The sequence below is a fragment of the Lagopus leucura genome, unplaced genomic scaffold, assembly GCF_019238085.1.
Source record: "Lagopus leucura isolate 7727_CA_CO unplaced genomic scaffold, USGS_WTPT01 Super-Scaffold_73, whole genome shotgun sequence".
Lineage (NCBI taxonomy): Eukaryota > Metazoa > Chordata > Aves > Galliformes > Phasianidae > Lagopus > Lagopus leucura.
Window position 1 is genome coordinate 222,102 of NW_024962252.1, and position 21,206 is coordinate 243,307.

The 21,206-nt window shown below is 44.7% G+C and overlaps 2 protein-coding genes across 12 annotated transcripts in view; one reads left to right on the top strand and one right to left on the bottom strand.

Moving 5' to 3' along the window:
* The window catches only part of ITSN2 (intersectin 2), an 86,804-nt gene extending 65,872 nt beyond the window's left edge, over positions 1–20,932 (top strand). For 3 of the 11 annotated variants that reach the window (XM_042888877.1, XM_042888883.1, XM_042888892.1), the window contains exons 39-42: positions 11,175–11,296; positions 11,663–11,800; positions 12,524–12,629; positions 14,026–14,765. In XM_042888877.1, coding sequence (XP_042744811.1) covers positions 11,175–11,296; positions 11,663–11,800; positions 12,524–12,629; positions 14,026–14,054 — 395 coding nt within the window. In that variant the 3' untranslated portion in view covers positions 14,055–14,765. The other 8 variants (XM_042888947.1, XM_042888939.1, XM_042888929.1 and 5 more) reach the window with 8 other exon arrangements.
* Positions 1,757–10,740, bottom strand: FAM228B (family with sequence similarity 228 member B). The gene is given in 9 exon segments (XM_042888958.1): positions 1,757–2,727; positions 3,187–3,316; positions 3,405–3,492; positions 3,880–3,957; positions 5,881–6,078; positions 6,620–6,694; positions 7,231–7,350; positions 10,581–10,614; positions 10,616–10,740. Coding segments are annotated over 9 exon segments (891 nt in total). The 3' UTR covers positions 1,757–2,684.
* Positions 20,933–21,206: the final 274 nt, after the last annotated feature.

Genomic DNA, 21,206 nt, shown 5'->3' on the forward strand with positions numbered 1-21,206 from the left:
CGTGAACATTTGTTTTAGGAAAATAAAGTGTTCTTGTGACTTGGGATGCATGGATTTTCACCAACAGTCTGTAGGTACAATTGCTTTCTGCAAAATGTTGTGTAAAAAGCTGTGCTTCCATACTGAAGAGGCTGAATAGCTGCCCAGAGCCAACAGTCAGATTTGATCCCACTCAGGCTTTTCTATTAGGAACAGAACTATTTTTTGTAGAGCTGGGAGCTGAAAGGAGTTTTTGTCTGTCATTGTAGGCAGTGCCTGAGAATAAAGTACTAGGGTACGTTTACACAGCAGTTACTTGATGAGCGTTCTTTTGCTTGGAGACCAAACATTTTTTTGCAGTCTGCTGCTGGTAGTCTTTAAAAGGTGAAGTGATACAGAAGCCTAAACAAAAGTTGTCTGAGCCAAAGTACTTAATTTTTTTATGGTCTTTGTAGCAGTGCAGCTGACATGTAAACGGGTGCCATCGCTTAGTTCTGACCTTGAGACTGTCACTTGTCATAAATTGTAGATGTCGCAGACAGAACATTTCAAGTGTGATAGTACAGAATCATTAATGCTGGAAGTAACAACTGAATAAGCAAAAGTAGTGCCTGAAATCAAAGTCTGTGTGGTAAGGAAACTGCGTGATGCTGAAAAACTGCTGCACAGCCCTGAGCTCCCCTGTCTGACAGGGAACAGCTTCCCCTTCAGGTCCGCACGGTGCTTCCCTGCGCAGCACGTAGCACTGCTGATTAACGTCACGCTTTCAGATTTCCTGAGCTTCATGTCTGTGCTTAATGACATCTCATGCTTGTTTTTGTACAACAGATTTTTTGGGTCGCACTGAAATTCCGGTAGCAAAAATCCGAACAGAGCAGGAGAGCAAAGGCCCCACAACCAAGCACTTACTGCTGCATGAAGTGCCGACCGGCGAGGTCTGGGTCCGTTTTGACCTGCAGCTCTTTGACCAGAAAACACTCCTCTGAGAGCACTTCTTTAATTTATGAAGGACAAATGAAACTGACGGATTGAACTTTGGGATGAGATTCCTTGCCCTAAGCTCCTCATTAAGCAATATACCTGCTGCTTTCCCATTCCCTCAGTCACTGGTTGCATTTAGTTCCTTGCTGCGTTCAAAGCTGTCGTTCATCTATGCAAACACAGACGTTACTGTGTGTACAGTACTATAGCTCAGTGCCTTTTTATTACATTGGAATATGTTGGTATTGGATGCCAATGTTTTCATTGTCAGGGCCATAAAAAGTATTAGGTAGAAACGTGGCATCAAAACATACGTGTATTTTACCACATAGTCTAATGAGCAGACTGAGGAATGGTTTAGTTTCGCACTAGAATCATTCTGTTTGAAATCTGAAAAGTGATATCCACTGGAATCCTCCTGTCTCAGGATGATAGTTTTAAAGATTAAATGCTGAAGAAGCCTTAGCACTGGAGAGTTCTCCAATCTCTTGTATATTCTTTAAGAATCAAGTGTAGTTCTTCACTTGACTTAATTCTGCACTGAAATCAGTAACTGCAACTTGATTTTTCTTTTCGCTTCAGTTGGATGAATCGTTCTCTGCTGAGACAATGTCATTGTAAAAAAAGAACTAGAAACAATGTTTTAAATACTGTGACTCACAATAATGTGGAACAATACTTTTCAGCTTTTGGTTTTCCTAAATCTAAGTTATTTATGTACAGTTCCTTGGTTTTGCAAACCTCCATGTGAATCTTGAAGCTTTGACATTGCCAACATTGTATATAGAGAGTAAAATATAAGTTTATTAATGTAATTTGTCTACAGATGTCTATTGGTGCATAGTGACTTTTAAAAAGTATATTTTATTGTACAAGAGAATGTGAAATAATGAGAAAAACTTACTTATGGAATTAAATTCAAAAGAAGTTTGTTAAAAGTTCAAGATGTTTGCTGAGAGGAAGCGCTAGCACAGCATTCATCTGCAAGATGAGACTGGCTGCAAGCAAAACCCTTCTTAGGGCACCAGAAGTAGGGCTGATCTAAGGAAGATTGTTGTAAAGGGTTTGATACATGGTAACCATCGTACTGCCTCCTTCAGCTGCTTTGTTGAAAAAGCACAGCATGCAATTCAGAACAGCAGGTGCCCTTGTTTTCTGTGGGTGCCGCAATACCTCCCGGTGTCTGACAGTTCCACACTTGACTGCCATCTGTGTACCCTCCTGTTACAGAGCTGAGTCAACCTCTGTTACTTTTAACAGTTTTCTGTGGTTCAGTATTTCTAATCCTAAATAAAACTAAATCTTGGCAACGCTTGAGAGATCACGTTTGTGCTGTGAGAGAGCGGGAGAGAGCTGCTGCTGTTCTCAGGCTTCAACATCAGAGCTTCTGTGCAGTTACAGCAGTGGGGAGGTGGGGACCACAGCAGAACTGTGTGTGCATCGCTAGGGCACCAGCAGCTCCATACAGTATTGCAACACCTGAAGCTAAATGCAAGCTTTGTCATTCCCCTGTCCACTGCTGGAAGTAATAGCAGCAGTATTAAATACATTTCTTTGACTGCTGGTAACAGTACTGCAGAAGCACTACTTTAAGACAACGAGTTTATTGCAGTTTTCCAGAAGACCTGGCCCACTGTCACTTGCTTTAGCAGAAGACCTAACATGTTTTGCAGACAGTACCTTCTGATGGCTGTGCTTGCCACTGCAGTGAGCTGGAGGTGACATCATCTGCTCTCACTGTCTTTGTGGTGGTCCACGACTCTCAGCCTTCAAACAGAAATAAAAGCTATTGTCAGCCAACCCAAGAGCAAGGCTGCCATCGCCCAGCACGGCTTCCTGCACTGGCTCTTTCCCACACTGAGTTACTCCAGGAAATGCTTGTCTTTGTGACCAGTTTCCCTTCTAGAACTTGCTGTTAGCCCATAATCGCTCTAACAGTTATGCTGGACAAAGGCTTGGGCCAGCAAGAGGCGTAAAGCTCCAGTACATGGGCTCAGGGGAGAGAGTGGGCCGGCTTCAAGGACATCCGGCTCCCAGCTGAGCTTTGATGCTCTTGTCACTGTGGAACAGAACTTCCTTTAACTGTTGTGCACTGCACCAGCAGGCCGGGGAGCTTTCAAAAAGAGGTGAATCACTGGGAGTGTTTTATCAAATACTTTACAATGCAGGCAAACGAGAGGCTTTACCTGGTGTAACTGCTCTCTCAAGAAACACAGCAGCTCTTACCTCCTTGTTCTGTGGAGCTCACTAGCAATGTAGGTGTGTGGAACCTTCAGCCACTCGATCGCATCCATGCGCTGCCGGCCCAGGGGAAGCAGGGGCAGTTCCTGCAGCTCTCTGCTAGAGCACGGTCTTCCTGAGGGAAGGAAACGGATGCTTGCCAAGGAAGGGGGAGCTTCCCCCAGCATGAAAAGTTTCTAAAGGACACTGATGATTTATCCTACCTGTCTCACACTGCTTGACGATGCCTGTCTCAATAAACTTTTTCTGAACAGCTTTTAACAGAGGATCCTGTAAAGCTGGTATTGAAACCTGTGACAGAGACAATAACTTCAAGCGTAAGCACATAGACAAGGATTTTATGAGAGTGTCTCAAAGACCGAAGTCAGACAAATGTAAACTTCACAAGAAACAGTTGGTTAGCAGGGAGAAATATCAACCTCAGTTTTTATGAACAAAAAGATGAGGGACAGACCTAAGTGGCCCCAGTTTGTAGAAATGCTGAGCATTACAGCTCCTCCTTCAACACTGTCACAAACGATGAGATACAGATGGTCCCGAGGGCTCACAGCAACCAGGAAGGATTTAGAGAATTGCATTTTGTGGATTTGTGCCTGAGTCCTTCCTACCTGCCTCTCCCACCCACTACACAAGGCTTTGGTGCATCTGATATGATCTCCACAGCACAAACCACCCCACCTTCCAGCAGCCTGTGCACGTCTTCAGGAACAGTGGGTCATATTCTGATGGGTCATAAGTTTCCAAAGCCACATAGCCCTGTAGGAGAAGTAGGTTACATTGTAGTATAACAGGCAAATACCTCCATCCATTTTAATTGAATGCAAGCATATATACATTGTAAGTACTTACATGAAGCATCAGACATCCAGACTAAAAGGTTAATTATTACTAGGGCAGTTCAGGTAGTGAAAATTCTGTTCAAGGGAACAGGTTTTGACCAAAGAAGGAAAAGAAAAAAGCACCTAAGGCCCACCGGCCTCATTTTTTCCTTTAAATGAAGGTTTTCAGCTTTCCTGTGGGCACAGTTCACCAGGGGTCACAGCAAGGAAGGGATGCAGCTTTTGGCTCTCTGCCCTATGTAATTCTTTTTGGAGATCAGCAAATGAGAACTGGAAACATTATGCTTGGAACAGTCAGTAGGGCTGCAACGTGAGGCCAAACCAACCAAACCAAAGCCCTGGGATCTACAGTAAGTGTGAGATATCACTGTATTGAAGGCCCTGCAGTGGGCAAGTGAATCAGGCCATTGGGCCTGCTGCTCCAGACTCTCACAGAGCACCTGGGCAGCCCTACAGGACCTGAGCTGCTGCTGAAAGCAAAGACTGCTCAGGCAGGCCACATAGCAGCTTCTCTCACCTTCTGCAAAACTTTAAGAACTAACATGCCTTGATTTGCAAAGTTTTAGTGCCACCCGTTGGTTAATTACTGTATGTCATCCTAATACAGTAGTGGCTGAAGCCTCAGTGCTGGGTGCTGTGCCACAAACTCCAACTCAGCATGTATGGCCTTGGGACTGGGAAAAAAAAAAAAGAGAGAAGAGAAACTGGACGAATTTACATAGAAAGAGGGAATAAGCTGATGAAAGAGAAACAAAAAAGCGAGATCTGGGGTACAAAACAAAAAGCCTACAAAGCAAGGAGTGGTGCAAGAGGAAATGGGCAAAGAGAAGGGAGGAAAAAAAAATTGCACAGCCAGAATTTGGGATGTGAGCCAGTCCATAGAAGTGTCTTAAGTTCTGCAAAATGTGTCATATGCTGCCATAATTAATGCAAACATATGCAAATAACGATGCTGTTATTCTGGAGGGCTGCAGCCCACTGAGGCAGCGAGAAAAGGTGGGGGTTGGTCATTGATGGTGCACTTGTTTGGGTGAAGAACACTCCAGTGCAACAGCCACTGTGTTCAAAGGTCACCCAGCAAAATCCTGACCCAACACAGGGGTTGGCAAGATGCCCTGATGCAGACCCAGATGTGCACAGTACATCTTACAGATCCAAATGCCAGGACCTGGGCTGAAGGACTGATTCAGCTTTTCATCACTAAGTGCAGTTTAAATGCATGGATCTTTCACATCAGACTTTTGAAGAATAGATTGTTTGTTCTCATTTCAACGCCACAGCTCCCAGTGATCCCAAGACCAGTGTTCTCATTTCTGGATAGGAAGCTTGTTTACAGTCTCATAAATACACTGTGCAGTGGTTTCCACTGACAACAAAAGCCTGCCCTGTATAAAATACTGTGCTATTTGTGGCAGGTGATCTGACTGCCCTTATTGCTCTTGATATCCAAGTCAGAGGTGCAGAAAGTTGAGTCATGGAATCTCTTAAAGAATTACACGAAATTCAGAGCAACAACAAGAAGCATTTCCTACAGTGACTGCTGGCCTTTGCTTTCACCTGATGGAGTTCTGTTGATGGAACTCACAAATAAAATCCACTCTTTGACCATTCTCAGAACCCAGTGTGTGCTCAGTGCACTGAACAAAGCAATTGCTTTTTTCTGATGGCGAATTTAAACAACTGGCTGGGATGATGTATGCCACAATCAGAGGTCCTCAGGAAGAGTAAGTTTTAAATAAGGCACATTGGAACACGAGGCTGGTCAACTAACAGCAAATAGCAGCCAAGACCCCAGTCTCATCCACAACTCTTTCCTTGGCAGAAATTTGTATCTTGATACCTTCTTTTTACAGTAGTTTAAATAGAGAGACAGTTGTTCTTCCCTCCTCTTCTGTATTTCTTCCCTCAACTGGCTGTCCATTTTGTCCTCAATTTTCCACAGCAGTGGCTCTGAAACATCCTCAAGCCATTTCTTGTATAGGATCTCCTTCTTTCTCAGATTTAAGAAATCGTGGTGCCTCAAATACCTGTCCACCTCCTGTGTGACAAATGGAAAAACAAGCACACAACACGTCAGCCAAGCAATCATCTTAATGAGTCCACTGATGAAGCTATGCAGCACAGCTGACCTGATCTGACTGGGCAGTGCTGCCCTCCCTGCCAGCCCTCCCTTCTGCTGCTCCCTCTGTCCTGTTGGCTCCAAGCCCTTCTTTGCACTCCTGCACTCCTCCCCTCCTCCCCCCCCCCCCCACAGGTTATTGGGAAAAGGATTTTTTTTCCTCTAGCAGTGGCAGTCTGCTGGATTGGGTCAGCCCTGCTGTCCATTATTCAGTCTCACCGCCATCCATCTCATCCACAGAACTAAAGTTAGGTGCAAATGGGCACTCAGCCACTGAAGATGGAAAACTGTGAAACTCACATTTAGGGTTGTCAGTTCAGTCCTGTCCTCAGGAAGTCAGACGGATGTATTTCTGAATTCAGTTTTCCAGGAATATAGACAATTGACATTTTATCATAATTCATTGACTTTTACATACAGAAAACTAACAGCAAGCAAGAGAAAAGAGATCATTTCTTACTCTCACAAAGTAATTTTCTCTGTCTAAGATGGACTGAGCAGAAGCGATGATGTCTCTGCTTTCATCAGGAGCCACCTGGCAAAACAGCAAGAAAAGACATGAAGTAAAAGCAGGGAGTTACAGCAGCTGTCAGAATTACCTTAGATCAGAATAGTTACTTGAGCTGGGATTTAAGGCATGTTACACCCTAACACAGCTGGCAGAACAGCACAGAGCTCTGTGAGCCTTGCTCTGAATAGACAGATTAAACTCAAGTCATGTTTTGGAAGAACAAAAGCGTTCACGTTCATTGTGATCAGCCCAGGCACCTCCTTGGATGCTCCTCACTGGGGCTGTGCCACCACTTGATCCAGGCCACTTGCTCAAGCGTGTCCAAAACAAAAAACCAAAACCAAATAAACCCCAACATTTAGGTTTCATGTGAAAACTTTCTGAATGTCACAGAACTCAGCAAAGGTACCTCAAAGTGCTCAATAAAACCCACCAGATTAATATTTTCAGTTGTTTGTTCTCCAACGACAAACATAACTCAGACCTCCAGAACTTTGCAAACAACCATCTTTTATTCCTTCCTTCATTCCTTCCATTCTATTCCACTCCTCCACTCGTACCTTCGCACGATAGAAGTCCTTCTGTATCAGCCAGTATCTGCTAGTATTTGTCTTCCCAGAGAATCTACTGCAATCAAATGTATTTGCTGCGTTGCTCCTTGCTGGTGCTGTGGAGCACCTCTGGATAAATTTAAAAAAAAAAAAGGAAAAAGTCTGCATGAAAAACATCTACCTGCTTTATAAAGATCTCATCCAGGTTCCACAGTCAGACTACAGACTGGGATACAAGAAGTTCACCTAAGAGCCTCATACCATGCTGCCTTGCAAACCTCATTCTCCCAGGGCAAGAATTACAGCAAAACATCACTTTAGCAGTTCTCTGCATTACTTCAGGAGAAAACATTTCACACACACGAAACAGAAGCACTGGAGATAGGGATATCCCAAGCTAGAGCAATGATTTTAACGGTGAGAGCACTCTTCAAACAGATATACATACAGGTTCAATCCTACATAGCTGTAATGGAAGCAGCTCTTGTGGAACCAGACCACTGCTTACTGAGTCAGCAACCCTTTCATGCATGCATCAGACAGGCTGTAACATCGTTGCAGCACTGCATTTACTGATGCTTCCACCAGTACTAACGTTTGGGGTTTCTCTGGAAGATTTGCACAGTACTTGGATTCTAGACAGCCTGACCTACAGTAAATGGACAGGAAAGGGAGAGCATAATGACTCTTCCCATAATACACATATACTCCATCAGAAGAGGGGTGGCCAGCAGGGACAGGGAGGTGATTGTCCCCATCAACTCTGCTCTTGTGAGGCCCCATCTGGAGTACTGCGTCTGGAACCCCCAGTACAAGAAAGACAGGGAGCTGTTGGAGAGGGTCCAGGGAAAAGCCACGAAGATGATCAGGGGACTGGAGCACCTCCCCTATGAGGACAGGCTGAGGGAGCTGGGCTTCTTCAGCCTGGAGAAAAGAAGGCTGCGGGGTGACCTCAGTGCAGCCTTTCAGTACCTAAAGGGAGCCTACAAACAGGAGGGGAATCGACTCTTTGAAAGGGCAGATAACAGCAGGACAGGGGGAAATGGTTTGAAGTTGAGGGAAGGGAGATTTAGGTTGGATTCAGGGGAAGTTCTTTACAGAGAGAGTGGTGAGGTGCTGGAACAGCTGCCCAGAGAGGTCATTCAAGGTCAGATTGGATGGGGCCCTGGACAGCCTAATCCAGTATTAAACGGGGAGGTTGGTGGCCCTGCATGTGGGGCAGGGATTGGAGATTCATGATCCCTAAGGTCCCTGCCAACCCTGGCTATTCTGTGATACACATCCCTGAGCATTCATAGGGTGGAGACAAAACCACAGGGATGTCCCTGCTCACTGGGATGCCTGATGATCTCAGGTGCTGGTCAGGGAAGGCAGGTCTGTGGGTACCAGCTGCCAGTGCCAAGAAGGAAGTACAGATATAGCCAAATGCCCTGGGTTCTCAGCTGTACACAAGTTTCATGTTTCATTTTCACTCTTTGCATCAGAATTCACAGCTGAAGGAATGCAGAGTTGCTCACCTGGTACAGCTTGTGCTGACAGAGTTCTGCTGCAGATGGTGGACCTGTAGCCTGGGGAGCAGTCTCTGAGCTATGTGCAGTATGCATTGCAGGGGGAGGCTGCAAGAAGCATTAAAGCATTCCAAACCATATGAAACTGTTCCATAAACACCAAAAAGCTAGTTGTCCAACAATGCCAGACAAACACACAACAAAGCTCTGTAGGAATTCTAACTGCCAAACATACCAACCGTCATTTTGTATCACTGTAAGTGAAAAGCAGGGAGACAAAGTATCACGTTTAGAGGCAGATAGTCTGGCACTACCTGTCTGTTCTCATCTCCCTAATGAATGGATGGCAAATTTTGTTTCAAAGAACAAAGCGAACCACAAATTACTCCAGAATGCTTCCAGCTTTGAAAACATTTCAGAGTCATCAGGTTCTGCCTTGTGACTTTTACTTCTTTCCTTCGTGCCTTTCTCAATTACATAAAAGTTACCTTCAAGTAACCACTACGTTCCACAATAGGGATAGTTGCATTTCAGTGGTTTTTAAAGCCAGTTCTAAGAGATGAAGCTTATGCTAAAGCACCAACACTGAGATCAAGACAGGAAATGCCATCTCCTCCATTATATGTGCACCAGTATGTTTCATAGAATCATAGTATCACCAAGGTTGGAAAAGACCTCTAAGATCATCCAGTCCAACCACCCACTTATCACCAACATTTTCCACTAACATAATAAATTTCCTCTTGCTTCAGGAGTACTGTTCAGTAGAGCAGAGCATTCTTCCCTCTGCTAAAATACACAGCAGCTCCCCTGTATAATCAATGAATATTAAGATGTGATAATTACAAAATAAACAAGAGAGTTTGGCAAAGCAGATAACGATAACAAAAAGAGAATGGATAGAAAGCTTACCCCTATCCTGGGCTCACTTAACAAAACTCCAGCAGAGCTGATCTCCAGAAGAGATCCTTCCCCACTGGCTGCCAGCTCTTAAATAGGGCTAGGAGGAGTGGAGCCTGGCTCCACCCCTTCCGGCAGCACAGGTGAATTGCCTTCACCTGTGCTCCTCTGGCTGACTCACTGCTTGCCTCAGGTGATCAATCAGGGGTTCAGGCTGTGACTCAGCAGTTCCCATACACTCCCCAAGCACGGTTTTGCAGAAACACTGAGAAGGCAGATTAATCATTTCTGTGGCAGAAAGTAAATTCCCTTGCAGGGGAGGCTCTGTCCTCTCAAAAGCCCATTCTGACAAAAGCCTCTAAGAGAAGCTGCCCAGCAGGCTCACAGTCATGGAACGTTCTAGGTTGGAACTAAACCCTCAAGACCAACTCCAGTCACAACGCACTTGATATCCATGTTATAAAAACCATACATACACTCGTTAGCAGCGCACTGAAACCTGCTAAAGGAAAGCAGAGAATTAAGAATTCAAATTACCGCCTGACACACAATTGCTTTTTATTCCTCTTGAATGTCGTAAAGTAAGATTATTTGTGTTGTTTGCATACACAGGTCAAATCCTCACACAGAAGAGGATTTGCACGTTCATGGTTTCCTCTCCTTTTTCCCCTCAGAAGAGAAACACTTTATACTGCTATACTAAAACTTTTACGTATTAAAACACACCGGAATGAGGACTTTCAAACCCTGTGAAATTCTCAGAAAGGCTTTCCTCCCAAACTTATTGAAGGACCCAACGATGGCCGCTCCGAGGCAGCCCCCGACCCGGGTACCTCAGCGCCGCCACAGGTGCAGTAAAGCCAGGGCGGCAAAAATGGCGCCGCCCCAGATTGCATCACACCACCCATTCCGTATGTTCTTCCGCCTGAGAAAATAGTCCCTCCCCACTACCTCCAGCCTCTCGGAAGAGGAGGGAACCCCCAGGACAGCGATTCGGCTCCCTGTCCTCAGGGCGGGCACCCAGCGGTGGCCGCCCGGGCTAAAGGGGACGAGGCGGGAAGAAGAGCGGCCAGATCCCTCCGCGCCCGCCGCCAGCGCTCCGGCAGCCCATAGCAACGCGAACGCCCGGTCCGGAGTCACAGGGCGGACCTTTCCACCAATCAGAATGGGAGCGCCTTGCCGAGTGAGCCAATCGGGAGCCGAGCACGGCCCGCCTCTCGAGTGGGAGCGCTGTGGGCAGCGCAGGCGGCGCTGGGGGCGCAGTTGCCCTGGCGACGCCTCGCGGGGCTGCGGTTGCGGGCACGGGGCGGCTCCTGCGGCTATGAAAAACAACCGAGAAATGCTATAAAAGTTAACTTCTGGAGGGGTTTTACAGCCTTTTTGGCAAGGGGGACCGTTCTACTGCCGGTCTCTTAGGTTTGGGATTTTTGTTGTCTTACTTTGAAGGTTAGCATTAATTATCGAAACTCCTAAATTCCCAGAATTGGTTTGCAGCTTAAAAGAGGACGAACGTTTAAACATTTACACATCTGTTCCTTCTCGCAGAACAAATGATCCAACTTCAGGCTTTGCTGAAGGAAAGCCTCATCAGAACAAAGCACGTGGAGAACGCAGCTGCGATCGGCATAAATGAAAGGGAAGTCTGCGCTTCCACCTCTGGCTTCTATGTAAGAAACGGGAGCTGCGGGGCGACGGCGGCGGGAGGAGTTCAGAGTGGCGGTGCGGGCGGGGAGCTGCGCTGCGCCGTGCTTTGTGAGCACGTGTGTGTCTGCGCATCCTCTGGCATTGAGACGTGCTTTCCTAATCCCTGTGACACCACCACCAAACGGTTTTGACAAGGGTACGCACAGTTCCCATTGGGATGCTCAGAGGAATGTGTTCAGAAGACTTTGTAACAGAGCCCTAGGGGTTGAGGTAACGTAATTTTAAGTGAACTATCAAAGAAAGTGGGTGAGTAAACCATGAGTAAAGAGCGGCTCGTCATTGTGAAGACGTACATTTTCAGTCCATAACACTGTGCTGTATGCACACAGGTGCCACCAGAGAATGCCATAAACCTCATCTATGCCTTCTACAAGAACTTGCTGCAAGTTAGAAAGGAAGGACTCTACTTCAAGCAGAAGCACTATAAGTGCGTTCGAGCAGATGAGCATTCCATCTACCTTAAAAATGTATGTTGACAGCTGTGGCAGTCCTGAGAAGTTTGGAAGCCTCCTACTTCCTTCTTTTACTGTCTGGTTGCCTTAGGATGAATTCTTTCATGTGTTTCTTTCCTTCTTTCTCTTGGTATTGCTTTCCCAGCAGGTTGGGGAAACTTATTCACACTGCTGTGCAATAATACATTAAAGGTGCAGAGCAGGGCAGGTCTCTTCTCACTGGTGACAGGACGAGGAGAAATGGCCTCAAGTTGTGCCAGGGTCAGTTTAGGTTGGATATCAGGAAGCACTTCTTTACAGAAAGGGCTGTTAAGCACTGCAATAGGCTGCCCAGGGAGGTGGTTGAGTCACATCCCTGGATGTGTTTAAAATCCATTTGTTTGTGGTGCTCAGGGACGTGATTGAGCAGAGGGCTGTTGGAGTTGGGTAGTATGGTTGGGTTGTGGTTGGACTCGATCATCTTTAAGGTCTTTTCCAACCTGAGTGATTCTATGATTCTATCATTCTGTGATTAATTATTGGAAGCAACAATGGGCAATACAATAAGGATTCTGAGTGGCTTTAATAAGCAGCAGTCTTCAAAACATGCACAGCTACTGTTCTGTCTACATCCTTTCTTAGGATTTGAGTGTATTCGTCTTTTCCTCAAGTATACTGGCAAAGGGAATGTGAGTAACCTAAATTGTAAGGCAATATGTATGTGTATGCATCTAACTTTGTCCTACTTGTATTATCTAGGCAGATGGAGGCCTCATAATGGTGAAGACAAAAGCTTTCATCCTGATTGCTACATACAGAGTGGGCATGTATCCCAGTGTGTGTGTGGAAGCTGTGGAGAAACTCGGTAAGACAAACACGTGTACCTGTGTGCCTGCATGTCAGTGGTTCACTGACTGGCTCTGCTCTTGAAACAACTTCAAAAATTTATCTGACATACTATCAAAATTTGAAAATCTTGGCAGCCTGAATACAGCCATGAGTTACTGCTCTCCAGACATCCCACCGTGATCCAAAGCTTCCATGGGTATCAACAGGTTGCAGAACTGTCTCTTGCATTGGCCTTTGTGGCACAAGTTTTTTGTTTGTTACCCTTAAACACAGTGGAACCCAACAGTCACGTTTCCTTGACCTCATACAACTAATGCTGAGCCCGTGTCTTAACACACATCATATGAGCATCATCTTCGATACTCTGATTCACATTCCATTTCTTCAAAGACCCATGAGCTTGCCCAGGTGTTTCAAACTTTCCTTCTATGCCTATATGAATCTGAAAACATCATTAAGCTGCTTCCTCTCAAGTTTTGTTTCACAGTTACAAAGCACCTCATCTCTAACAGAAGTGCCCATTTCCTTCCCTCTTCTGCCAAAGTTCCCTTTGTGGGACTCCTCTTAAGTTCTTCTCTCTGAGGTTTGGTGTTTCAAAGACTTAGGGTTAAAATCTCACACTTGTTCCCCGTTTGAGAATAAAGCAAAACATAGCCCTTTGCACAGACAAGCTGTGCTCATCTCAGATGTAGCTTTCTCAGTGTGTGGAGGTGCTGGCAAGGATTATGCCAGGGAGACAAATAACAGATACACATCCTATTGCTGTAGTGTGCGGCTGACTACTGGGGATAAAATCATTTTATCACATCATCCAGATGGACTGAATGCCAAAGAGCAGATCCCAGAGTAGCCCTGGTTTTCACCATGGAAACAGATATTTCTATACCTCTGAGTATGCCCATTTTACTGTGCAGGAATGAAATTCCAGATCTATTGTGCTCAGCGTTGTTCCTTGTCTAGGTGCCTACATGTAAGTGCAATTAATCTGTGTTCTGGGGCCTAAGCTGTTTAGTCTGAAATGAGCTGTAAGACTGACAGCAATAAATTCTTCAAACTTCCACTACATGTTTCCAGAGCCAGATTTCCTGCAGTTTTGACAATGTGAGTTTATTCTTTCCCTTCAGGATGATTTCTTTGTGAAAACAAAGTGGCATTAGCTTTTACTTGCATCTTATTTTTGCAAATGATTTAGGTATAAAGTGATCAGTGTTTATTTTGTAGAACAGATAATACCACACGAATATAGGCATTAGGATTTTGGCTGTGCAATTAGGAAGACTGCTGTCCTTTCAATTAAAGCCTGAGGTGGACTTGAACTTGAAAAAAGCATCTCGATTACAGCAGTTTTGTGTGTGATTTTCATCATTGTTGACTTTTTTTTTAAATAAATTTATTTCTTTGTGTTTTTATAGCGGATTACTTAAGAGAGAAGGGTAGCTGAATCAGCAGAAAACTCGAACTCCATCAAGTTCAGAAGGGCTGTTCACCAGCAAAACAATACAGAACTCTGACATATTATCCAATTCCAGCAAGCACCTGCTGTTTTATTGCATTCCAGTGCAGAGTGAAGGCTCTTTCCTTCTGTTTTTCTTTCAAGAACTCCTGACAGTTCACAGCTCCCAAGAGGAGTACCCTCTGCATGTATCATCCAAGTTTCTGAATAGAATTTAGAGTGATGCCCATGGGATTTGGTTTAAGATGCTTTCCTTAGGCTTTTATATGTTGTCTTTTAGTTTGTTCTCAGATAACAAGGTGATCAATTTTCCTGTGCAAAATAACTCATAGCGTTTCTCTATGGCACCACAGACGTAGGAGGCTAAGGAAATTGCTGCATTAACAGATTTTCAGATTGCTCTGTACACCTTTGAATATTAAAACGCATTTTTCACATGTCTGTTTGCACTGTCACTGACTGCTATAGAAATACTTTAACCTGCAGTGGATTGTGAAGTTCTGTGAAGACTCAGGAGGAGGGACAACATTGCTACCAGGCTAGAACCGTTGAATTGAAGAATCGTTCAGGTGGGAAAGAACATTAAGATCATCTAGTCCAACTGCAACCTGTCCCACATGTCTCTCAATGCCACATCTCCACAGTTCCTGAACTGTACAGAAGACAACTGAGGCTCTGCCTTACCACCAGGTGAAGAACAGGCTCAAGAAAACCAGGTCCCATGATCTTCTCATCTGCAGAAGCAAATAATCTATAGCTCTTGGAGTCATGTGAAAATAAACACATGTAGGTAGTGATAGGACAAGGGGGAATGGTTTTAAACTGAGACGGGGGGGGGGTTAGGTTGGATCTTAGGAGGAAGTTTTTCCCCCAGAGGGTGGTGAGGCACTGGAACAGGTTGCCCAAGGAGGCTGTGGATGCCCCCACCTCTGGATGCATTCAAGGCCAGGCTGGATGTGGCTCTGGGCAGCCTGGTCTGCTGGTTGGTGACCCTGCACATAGCAGGGGGTTGGAAGTGGATGAGCATTGTGGGCCTTTGCAACCCAGGCCATTCTATGATTCTATGATTCAAAGAATTTTTTGCTATATTTGTTTCTAAATTTTTTTAGTTTCAAAGTGTCCAAATCCCAAAATATTAAAATCAGTACAAAAAGAAACTCACAAAAGAACCCCACACACAGACAGACGTATGAAAATTGATACCGTATCTAAACACTCTGAAATGGCAGTTTTATTTCCTGACAACTCCCACGTAATCAGGAGCTGGCAGGTGGGATGTGGATAAAGGCATAACCTGAGGCACCTCCCACTGTGGGAAATGGCAAAGCTCAGCAAAGAGGTGAGATAAGGTGGCTGAACCAGCAGGGAGAAATGCAGTGGGTGGATGGACACGAGCCAGCGAGGTCTGAGTGCTGCAGTCTCATAGGAAGCAGCGACAGATCTAATTAGCATTAAGGGCGGTCACAGCTCATGCACCCTTAACACAGTGTGAGTAAATCCAGCCTGTGCTATTCAGAGTTCAGAAATCCAAAGCGCATTTAAATGCTTCGCTCAGGAAGCTCCGAACGCACACAACCAGCCAATCAATGAAAGGCAGCAGGGTAAAGGCACCAAACCAAACCTCCCTGCACGCTGGGGGCGTGCGTGAAATCTCAAGGTCGATGTCAAAGGGAAAAGCAGATTTCTGCCTCCATCCGTGGAACAAAACATATCTATGGGAAGAAATAGCAGTGAGATGTGCTAATATTTCTGACTGAGTTCAGGTCTTTCCCTCCAAGTAAAACACGACCTCTTCTGAATGCACCCCTTGTCTTGCTGGGGAACAGCTGACTGCAAAGGCAGAGCCTGGGAGGAGGGAACCAGACCTGACTGCTCCCAGTGACAGTTCCCATTGCACAACTTCTCTTCCTTGGAGGAAAAGGTGGCTCACAAGACACGGCCAGGAACCACGCACCCTCAAACTGCTGCTTCAGGCCACCGCTGGCACATCTGATCGTTTGAAGGTACTGTGCTTGGAAACTTGGTTCTCCACTTGTAAGCGTTTGAAAGCAACATGGGTATTCATATCGTTGCTAACACTTTTTAAAACCTATATACATGCATATTTTGGTGTTGCTTCCAGCAACAGAGCATTCATAAAAATGGGTTTGGTGGACTGTCAGAAGAGGGATTGAAAACTTCTTTACCATCTGATTTTTAATTGTTTGTAGTGGAACAGGGTTAGAGGGGAGAAATGTGTATAGGGTGCTATCCAGTGGGCTTCCCACTACATTTCTGTGCTGACAGACAAATGTTGACAGGCTGGATTGACTGGTTTAGCTGAGAGTAAAAAAACCAAAAAACCAGCCAGTCTCAGAACAAGAAGCCTTAAAGTTACACTTTACGCCAATAATTGGTAGCAGTTTTCAACTCACCATAAAGCAGCCACAGAGCACCACCCTGTGGGGAATTACATCCCTGGGCTTTAAGGTGTTTCTCATTCCACATTTCCAGCCTTACAACAAATGTTTAAGTCCGCACTTAAACATTTTGTGCAGATCATGTAAAGCAATTGACTTTGCAGAGGGCATGCAGCTCTATCACGCAGCTCTGCTTACCTGAAGAGGGTCAACCTTGCAGTGCATCCTGCACACACATTTGTGCAGCAGATCTATATTGCATTTATATGCTGCAAAGTACAGGAAATAACAGGGATTTTCCCATTCTTTCCTCTTGTGCTTCCACTCAGTACCCAGAAGGATGATTACTCCAGTTTGATTTTCCAGGTGGAAACAGGCTTGACATCTCAGCCCATCTCAACACTGCTGGTGGCAAAACCAGAAGCTTTGAAGAGTTACCTGAAAGGTTCTGCAATAGTGGGACCCTTTACAGGAGTGACTCCAGCACGCAGCAGTCAGGAATCACCTGCTAAGGGAGGCAAGGAAGGTTTTCAAAGCATCTCTTACCCTTCAGTCATGCTAACTCACTGTTTCTCAGGCAGCTCTTTCACCTTCAAACTGCTTCACAGTCTGTGTTGTCCATCTGCACTTCAGCCCATGTCTCTGCCTTCCAGAGGTGTAGGAGTTTAGCTGTACTAATCGCAGAGATCGCAGAGATGTTCCACCTATACAGTATGCCTGCATTCATGCTGACTTTGACATGATTGGTTTTTAGGGAAGATGCTGGCAGCCCACTTTGATTGCCCAGGAGGCCCAGAAAATCTCTATGTGAAAGAAGTGATGAAACCACATCCAAGAGAAGGAGAAGTTCTTGTGAAAGTCTCTGCCAGTGCTCTGAATAGGGCTGATTTACTCCAGGTATGTGTATGTTAAGTGGGTTTATGCACCTGAAAACACCAACTTTTCAAGTCTCCATTTGTAGTCCTGACAAATCAGAAGAGTTAAGAGAGATTGGCCTTGGTGAGCATGTGGATGGGAGTCTTCTAAGGAAATGCTCATAGGGCTGAAGAAGAGGTGTTGATTGAGTAGGTGAATGCTTTTATTTTGGTCCCTGCAATACATGGAGACATGGAAAAGCAGCTGTCTTTCAAAAAAAAGATGTAAAATGAGAGCTCCAGTCTTTCTGGATGCTCAGACCATTCCCTAATTTGAGCAGAAAACGATGATCAGGAACTGAAAGCCATTCCCAGTATGGATTGGTGTGGACGTAGGGAGCTTGCAGCAAATGATACTTGCACAGTTTTAAGAATCAAATATACTTACTAGGGAAAAGGGAGTGTTGCCAAAGGATGGAAGGTCCTTAAATTACTGAAACCTTTGCACAGTCCAAAATCAGGATAAAATAAAAAGGCGTGCAGATAGGAGGCATGCAAATAAAATACCACAGGTTGTTACACTCACTGATGTATGGCTTTTCCTTCCCTACCCTCTCTTTTGTTTTGTTTTAGAGGAGAGGGAAGTACCCTCCCCCCAAGGGAGCAAGTGATATTTTAGGCTTAGAAGCAGCTGGGAGTGTGGCTGGGCTTGGACCTGGCTGCACTGGGCGATGGAAGATTGGCGATGCAGTGATGGCTCTGCTCTCTGGAGGCGGCCAGGCTGAATATGTTACAGTACCTGAAGGCCAGCTGATGCCAGTTCCCAAAGACATTACATTTGTTCAGGCTGCAGCCATTCCTGAGGCTTGGTTAACAGCTTTTCAGCTGCTGCATTTTGTAGGTGAGGTGTACTTGTGACTCTATCCTGTCAAAACAGTTCACCTTCATTTCTGCTGTTAAATCCTCTGATTGTTGCCTCCATCTGAATGCTGTCTGCCTTCAAACTGTTCTCTCTGTCACACCATTCACATCTTACCTATCTGGTCAGAATAAGGTATGAACTCACATTCTGAAATCCTGACCACATCTGTCCAGTCACAACATACTCTGCTGACTTCAGGAGAACCAATCCTTAATGTTACCCAAAACTTGAGGAATTTCTCCACTGCTCAGTGCCCGACTTCTCAATATTCACATTCAGTGAGTTTTCTGTTGGCAGCAGTTCACTGAAGTCAGTAGAATGGAGTCCTGTTAGTACACCAGGAGTTGTGTTCATTCTGGATTTGTTGCTTTAATAAGGGACATGAAGTTGTAAATAGGACTCAGTGAATAAGGGCATCTCTTTAAGATTTCACTATTTTTATCTGTTCAGTTTTTGCCACTTTGATCATGTTTTACTTCCCAGATAATCCCCAAAGGGTAATCGTTTCCTTTACATCCTCCTTCAGGTAAAATACAGAAAGGGGAAACAGTGTTGATCCACGCTGGAGCTAGCGGGGTCGGTATGGCAGCCATTCAGCTGGTCAGACTGGCAAATGCTATTCCCATCGTGACAGCAGGAACTCAGGAGAAACTGGAAGCAACAACAAACGCTGGAGCAGCTGCAGGGTTCAACTACAAGAATGAAGACTTTAGCGAAAAGGTCTTGGCCTTCACCCAAGGTAAGAACCTCTGAGTGAAAGACACAGTTAAGAAAAAGTGTGTATCTTCTAAAGCATATGCACACACACTCAATTTCAACTGCGAGTTTCCACCACCTTTTCAAAAAGAAGCATGCAAATCTTCCATGCTCCCTTTGGTGCTAAAGAGGTTGGGAATCCAGTGGCATCAAATCTGCTTTACTACTCGTGAGTTACTACAGGTAACATAACATCCTGTTCTGGCCAAGAATGTATCTTTCCTTAGTTTATCTGGGCCCTGTTTTGCACATGGGTCCCTTTGGCTTTATGTTCACTGGCAGTATAAAAATCACAGAATCACAGAATTGTAGGGGTTGGAAGGGACCTCCAGAGATCATCGAGTCCAACCCCCCTGCCAAAGCAGGTTCCCTACAGCAGGTCGTACAGGTAGGCAAAAATGATGCCAATATTATTGTCACTCCTACAGTGAAATGTAGGAGCAAATCCTTGCACTTGTTTGAATATGTGCACAAAACTTTGTTCTCTTACAGTTAGGAAAAATTAGGGTTTTTAAAAGCATTTGAGACACTTTCTGACACATGTGTGTATCTGTAATGATTTGGTTTTGTGCTAGGATTCTTTACAAATCTTTGTGCCAGTTCATTTCCCAGGATTTAAGTAATACCTGCAAGAATCATTCTGTACTTAAAGAGAATAATGTTTTACTTTTGCTTGCTTGAGATTATTCTGCCTTTAATACAGCTCAATGGTATTGCTGTTTCTTTTTTTCTTTTCTTTCTGTTTCTACTTGAGGTTCTGGAGTAGATATTATTTTAGATTGTGTTGGTGGCACTTACTGGGAGAAGAATCTCAGCTGCTTGAGAACTGATGGCCGGTGGGTTATTTATGGACTACTGAGTGGAGGTGAAGTTCATGGAGATTTGCTTTCAAGGCTGCTTTCCAAAAGAGGGAGCATCCACACAAGTCTATTAAGATCACGAGACAAGGAGGCAAGTAATGACTACGTCATGTCAATGTCAACGCTGTATATAGTTTAATCTTAAATTTGTGACAGTTTTGAAAGTTTTCTTTTGATATCAGCTCTAAAGCAGAAATAAAAAGAGTACCAGGTTGAATTGTTATTACAAACTTTAGAAAACATTGCAAAATTACATTAGTTTCCTTTTTCTACCTCTATGAAGTGCATCCTTCCAGTAACCAGTACACCAGAGGAATGCATTGGGAATACTCAGGACTTTTTAACATTCTTAATGACTACCATAATTCTAAAAGATTTGTTCTAAGAAATAAAACTCAGGTAATCAGATGACTTGATCAAGTCTGGGGGAGAGAAAGAGAAGAACCTCCATCAGGTCATCTGCAGCCACACTCTCCTCAAAGCAGAGACCAAGTTAATTTCAAGTCCAGAAATTACCAAAAGAAAATCACTTTATGTGGGAAATTCAGTTATGACTATAAAAGGCACTTCAGGATAGATGCTGCCCATGAGTCAACCTGAGAAATGTCTGAGAATTGTATACATTTTCTATGCTGTCTTCAGAGACTGTTCAGTGAATGTGAATGACTAGAAAATGATCTCAAAAATGCTTTATTTTTTCTGCAGTATAAGGAGCAGCTGGTGAAAGCCTTCATAGAAAGTGTGCTGCCCTATTTCTCTGAAGGAGCCTCTCCGCATCTCCAGCCACTTGTTGACAGCGTTTACCCTCTGCATGAGATTGTGGAGGCACACAGGAAAATGGAAGAAAACAAGAACATTGGCAAAATTGTTATTGAAATGCCACTGAAATCACCCTAAAGAAAGGCCCTTTGCTGTAGTTGCTTTATGGGTAGAAGCACTATGGATGCCTTAAAAGCTGAGTTTCTGCTATTTCTGCTTCCAAATTGGAAATGATTTACTGTGGAAGATGTCAAAAAATGAGGGCCAAAGCAAAGCCTTACAGGATATGTGAATAAAAAAAGCAATTCACACTGCAGATACAGCGTATGACATCTTTACACAGGAAAACAGATAACAGTAGGACAAAGGGAAATGGTTGGAAGTTGAAGGAGGGAAGATTTAGGCTGGATGTCAGGGGAAGTTCTTTCCTATGAGAGCGGTGAGGTGCTGGAACAGCTGTCCAGAGAGGCTGTGGATGCCCCGTCCATCCCTGGAGGTGTTCAAGGCCAGGTTGGATGGGGCCCTGGGCAGCCTGGGCTGCTATGAAATGGGGAGGTTGGTGGCCCTGACTGTGATGGGGGGTTGGAGAT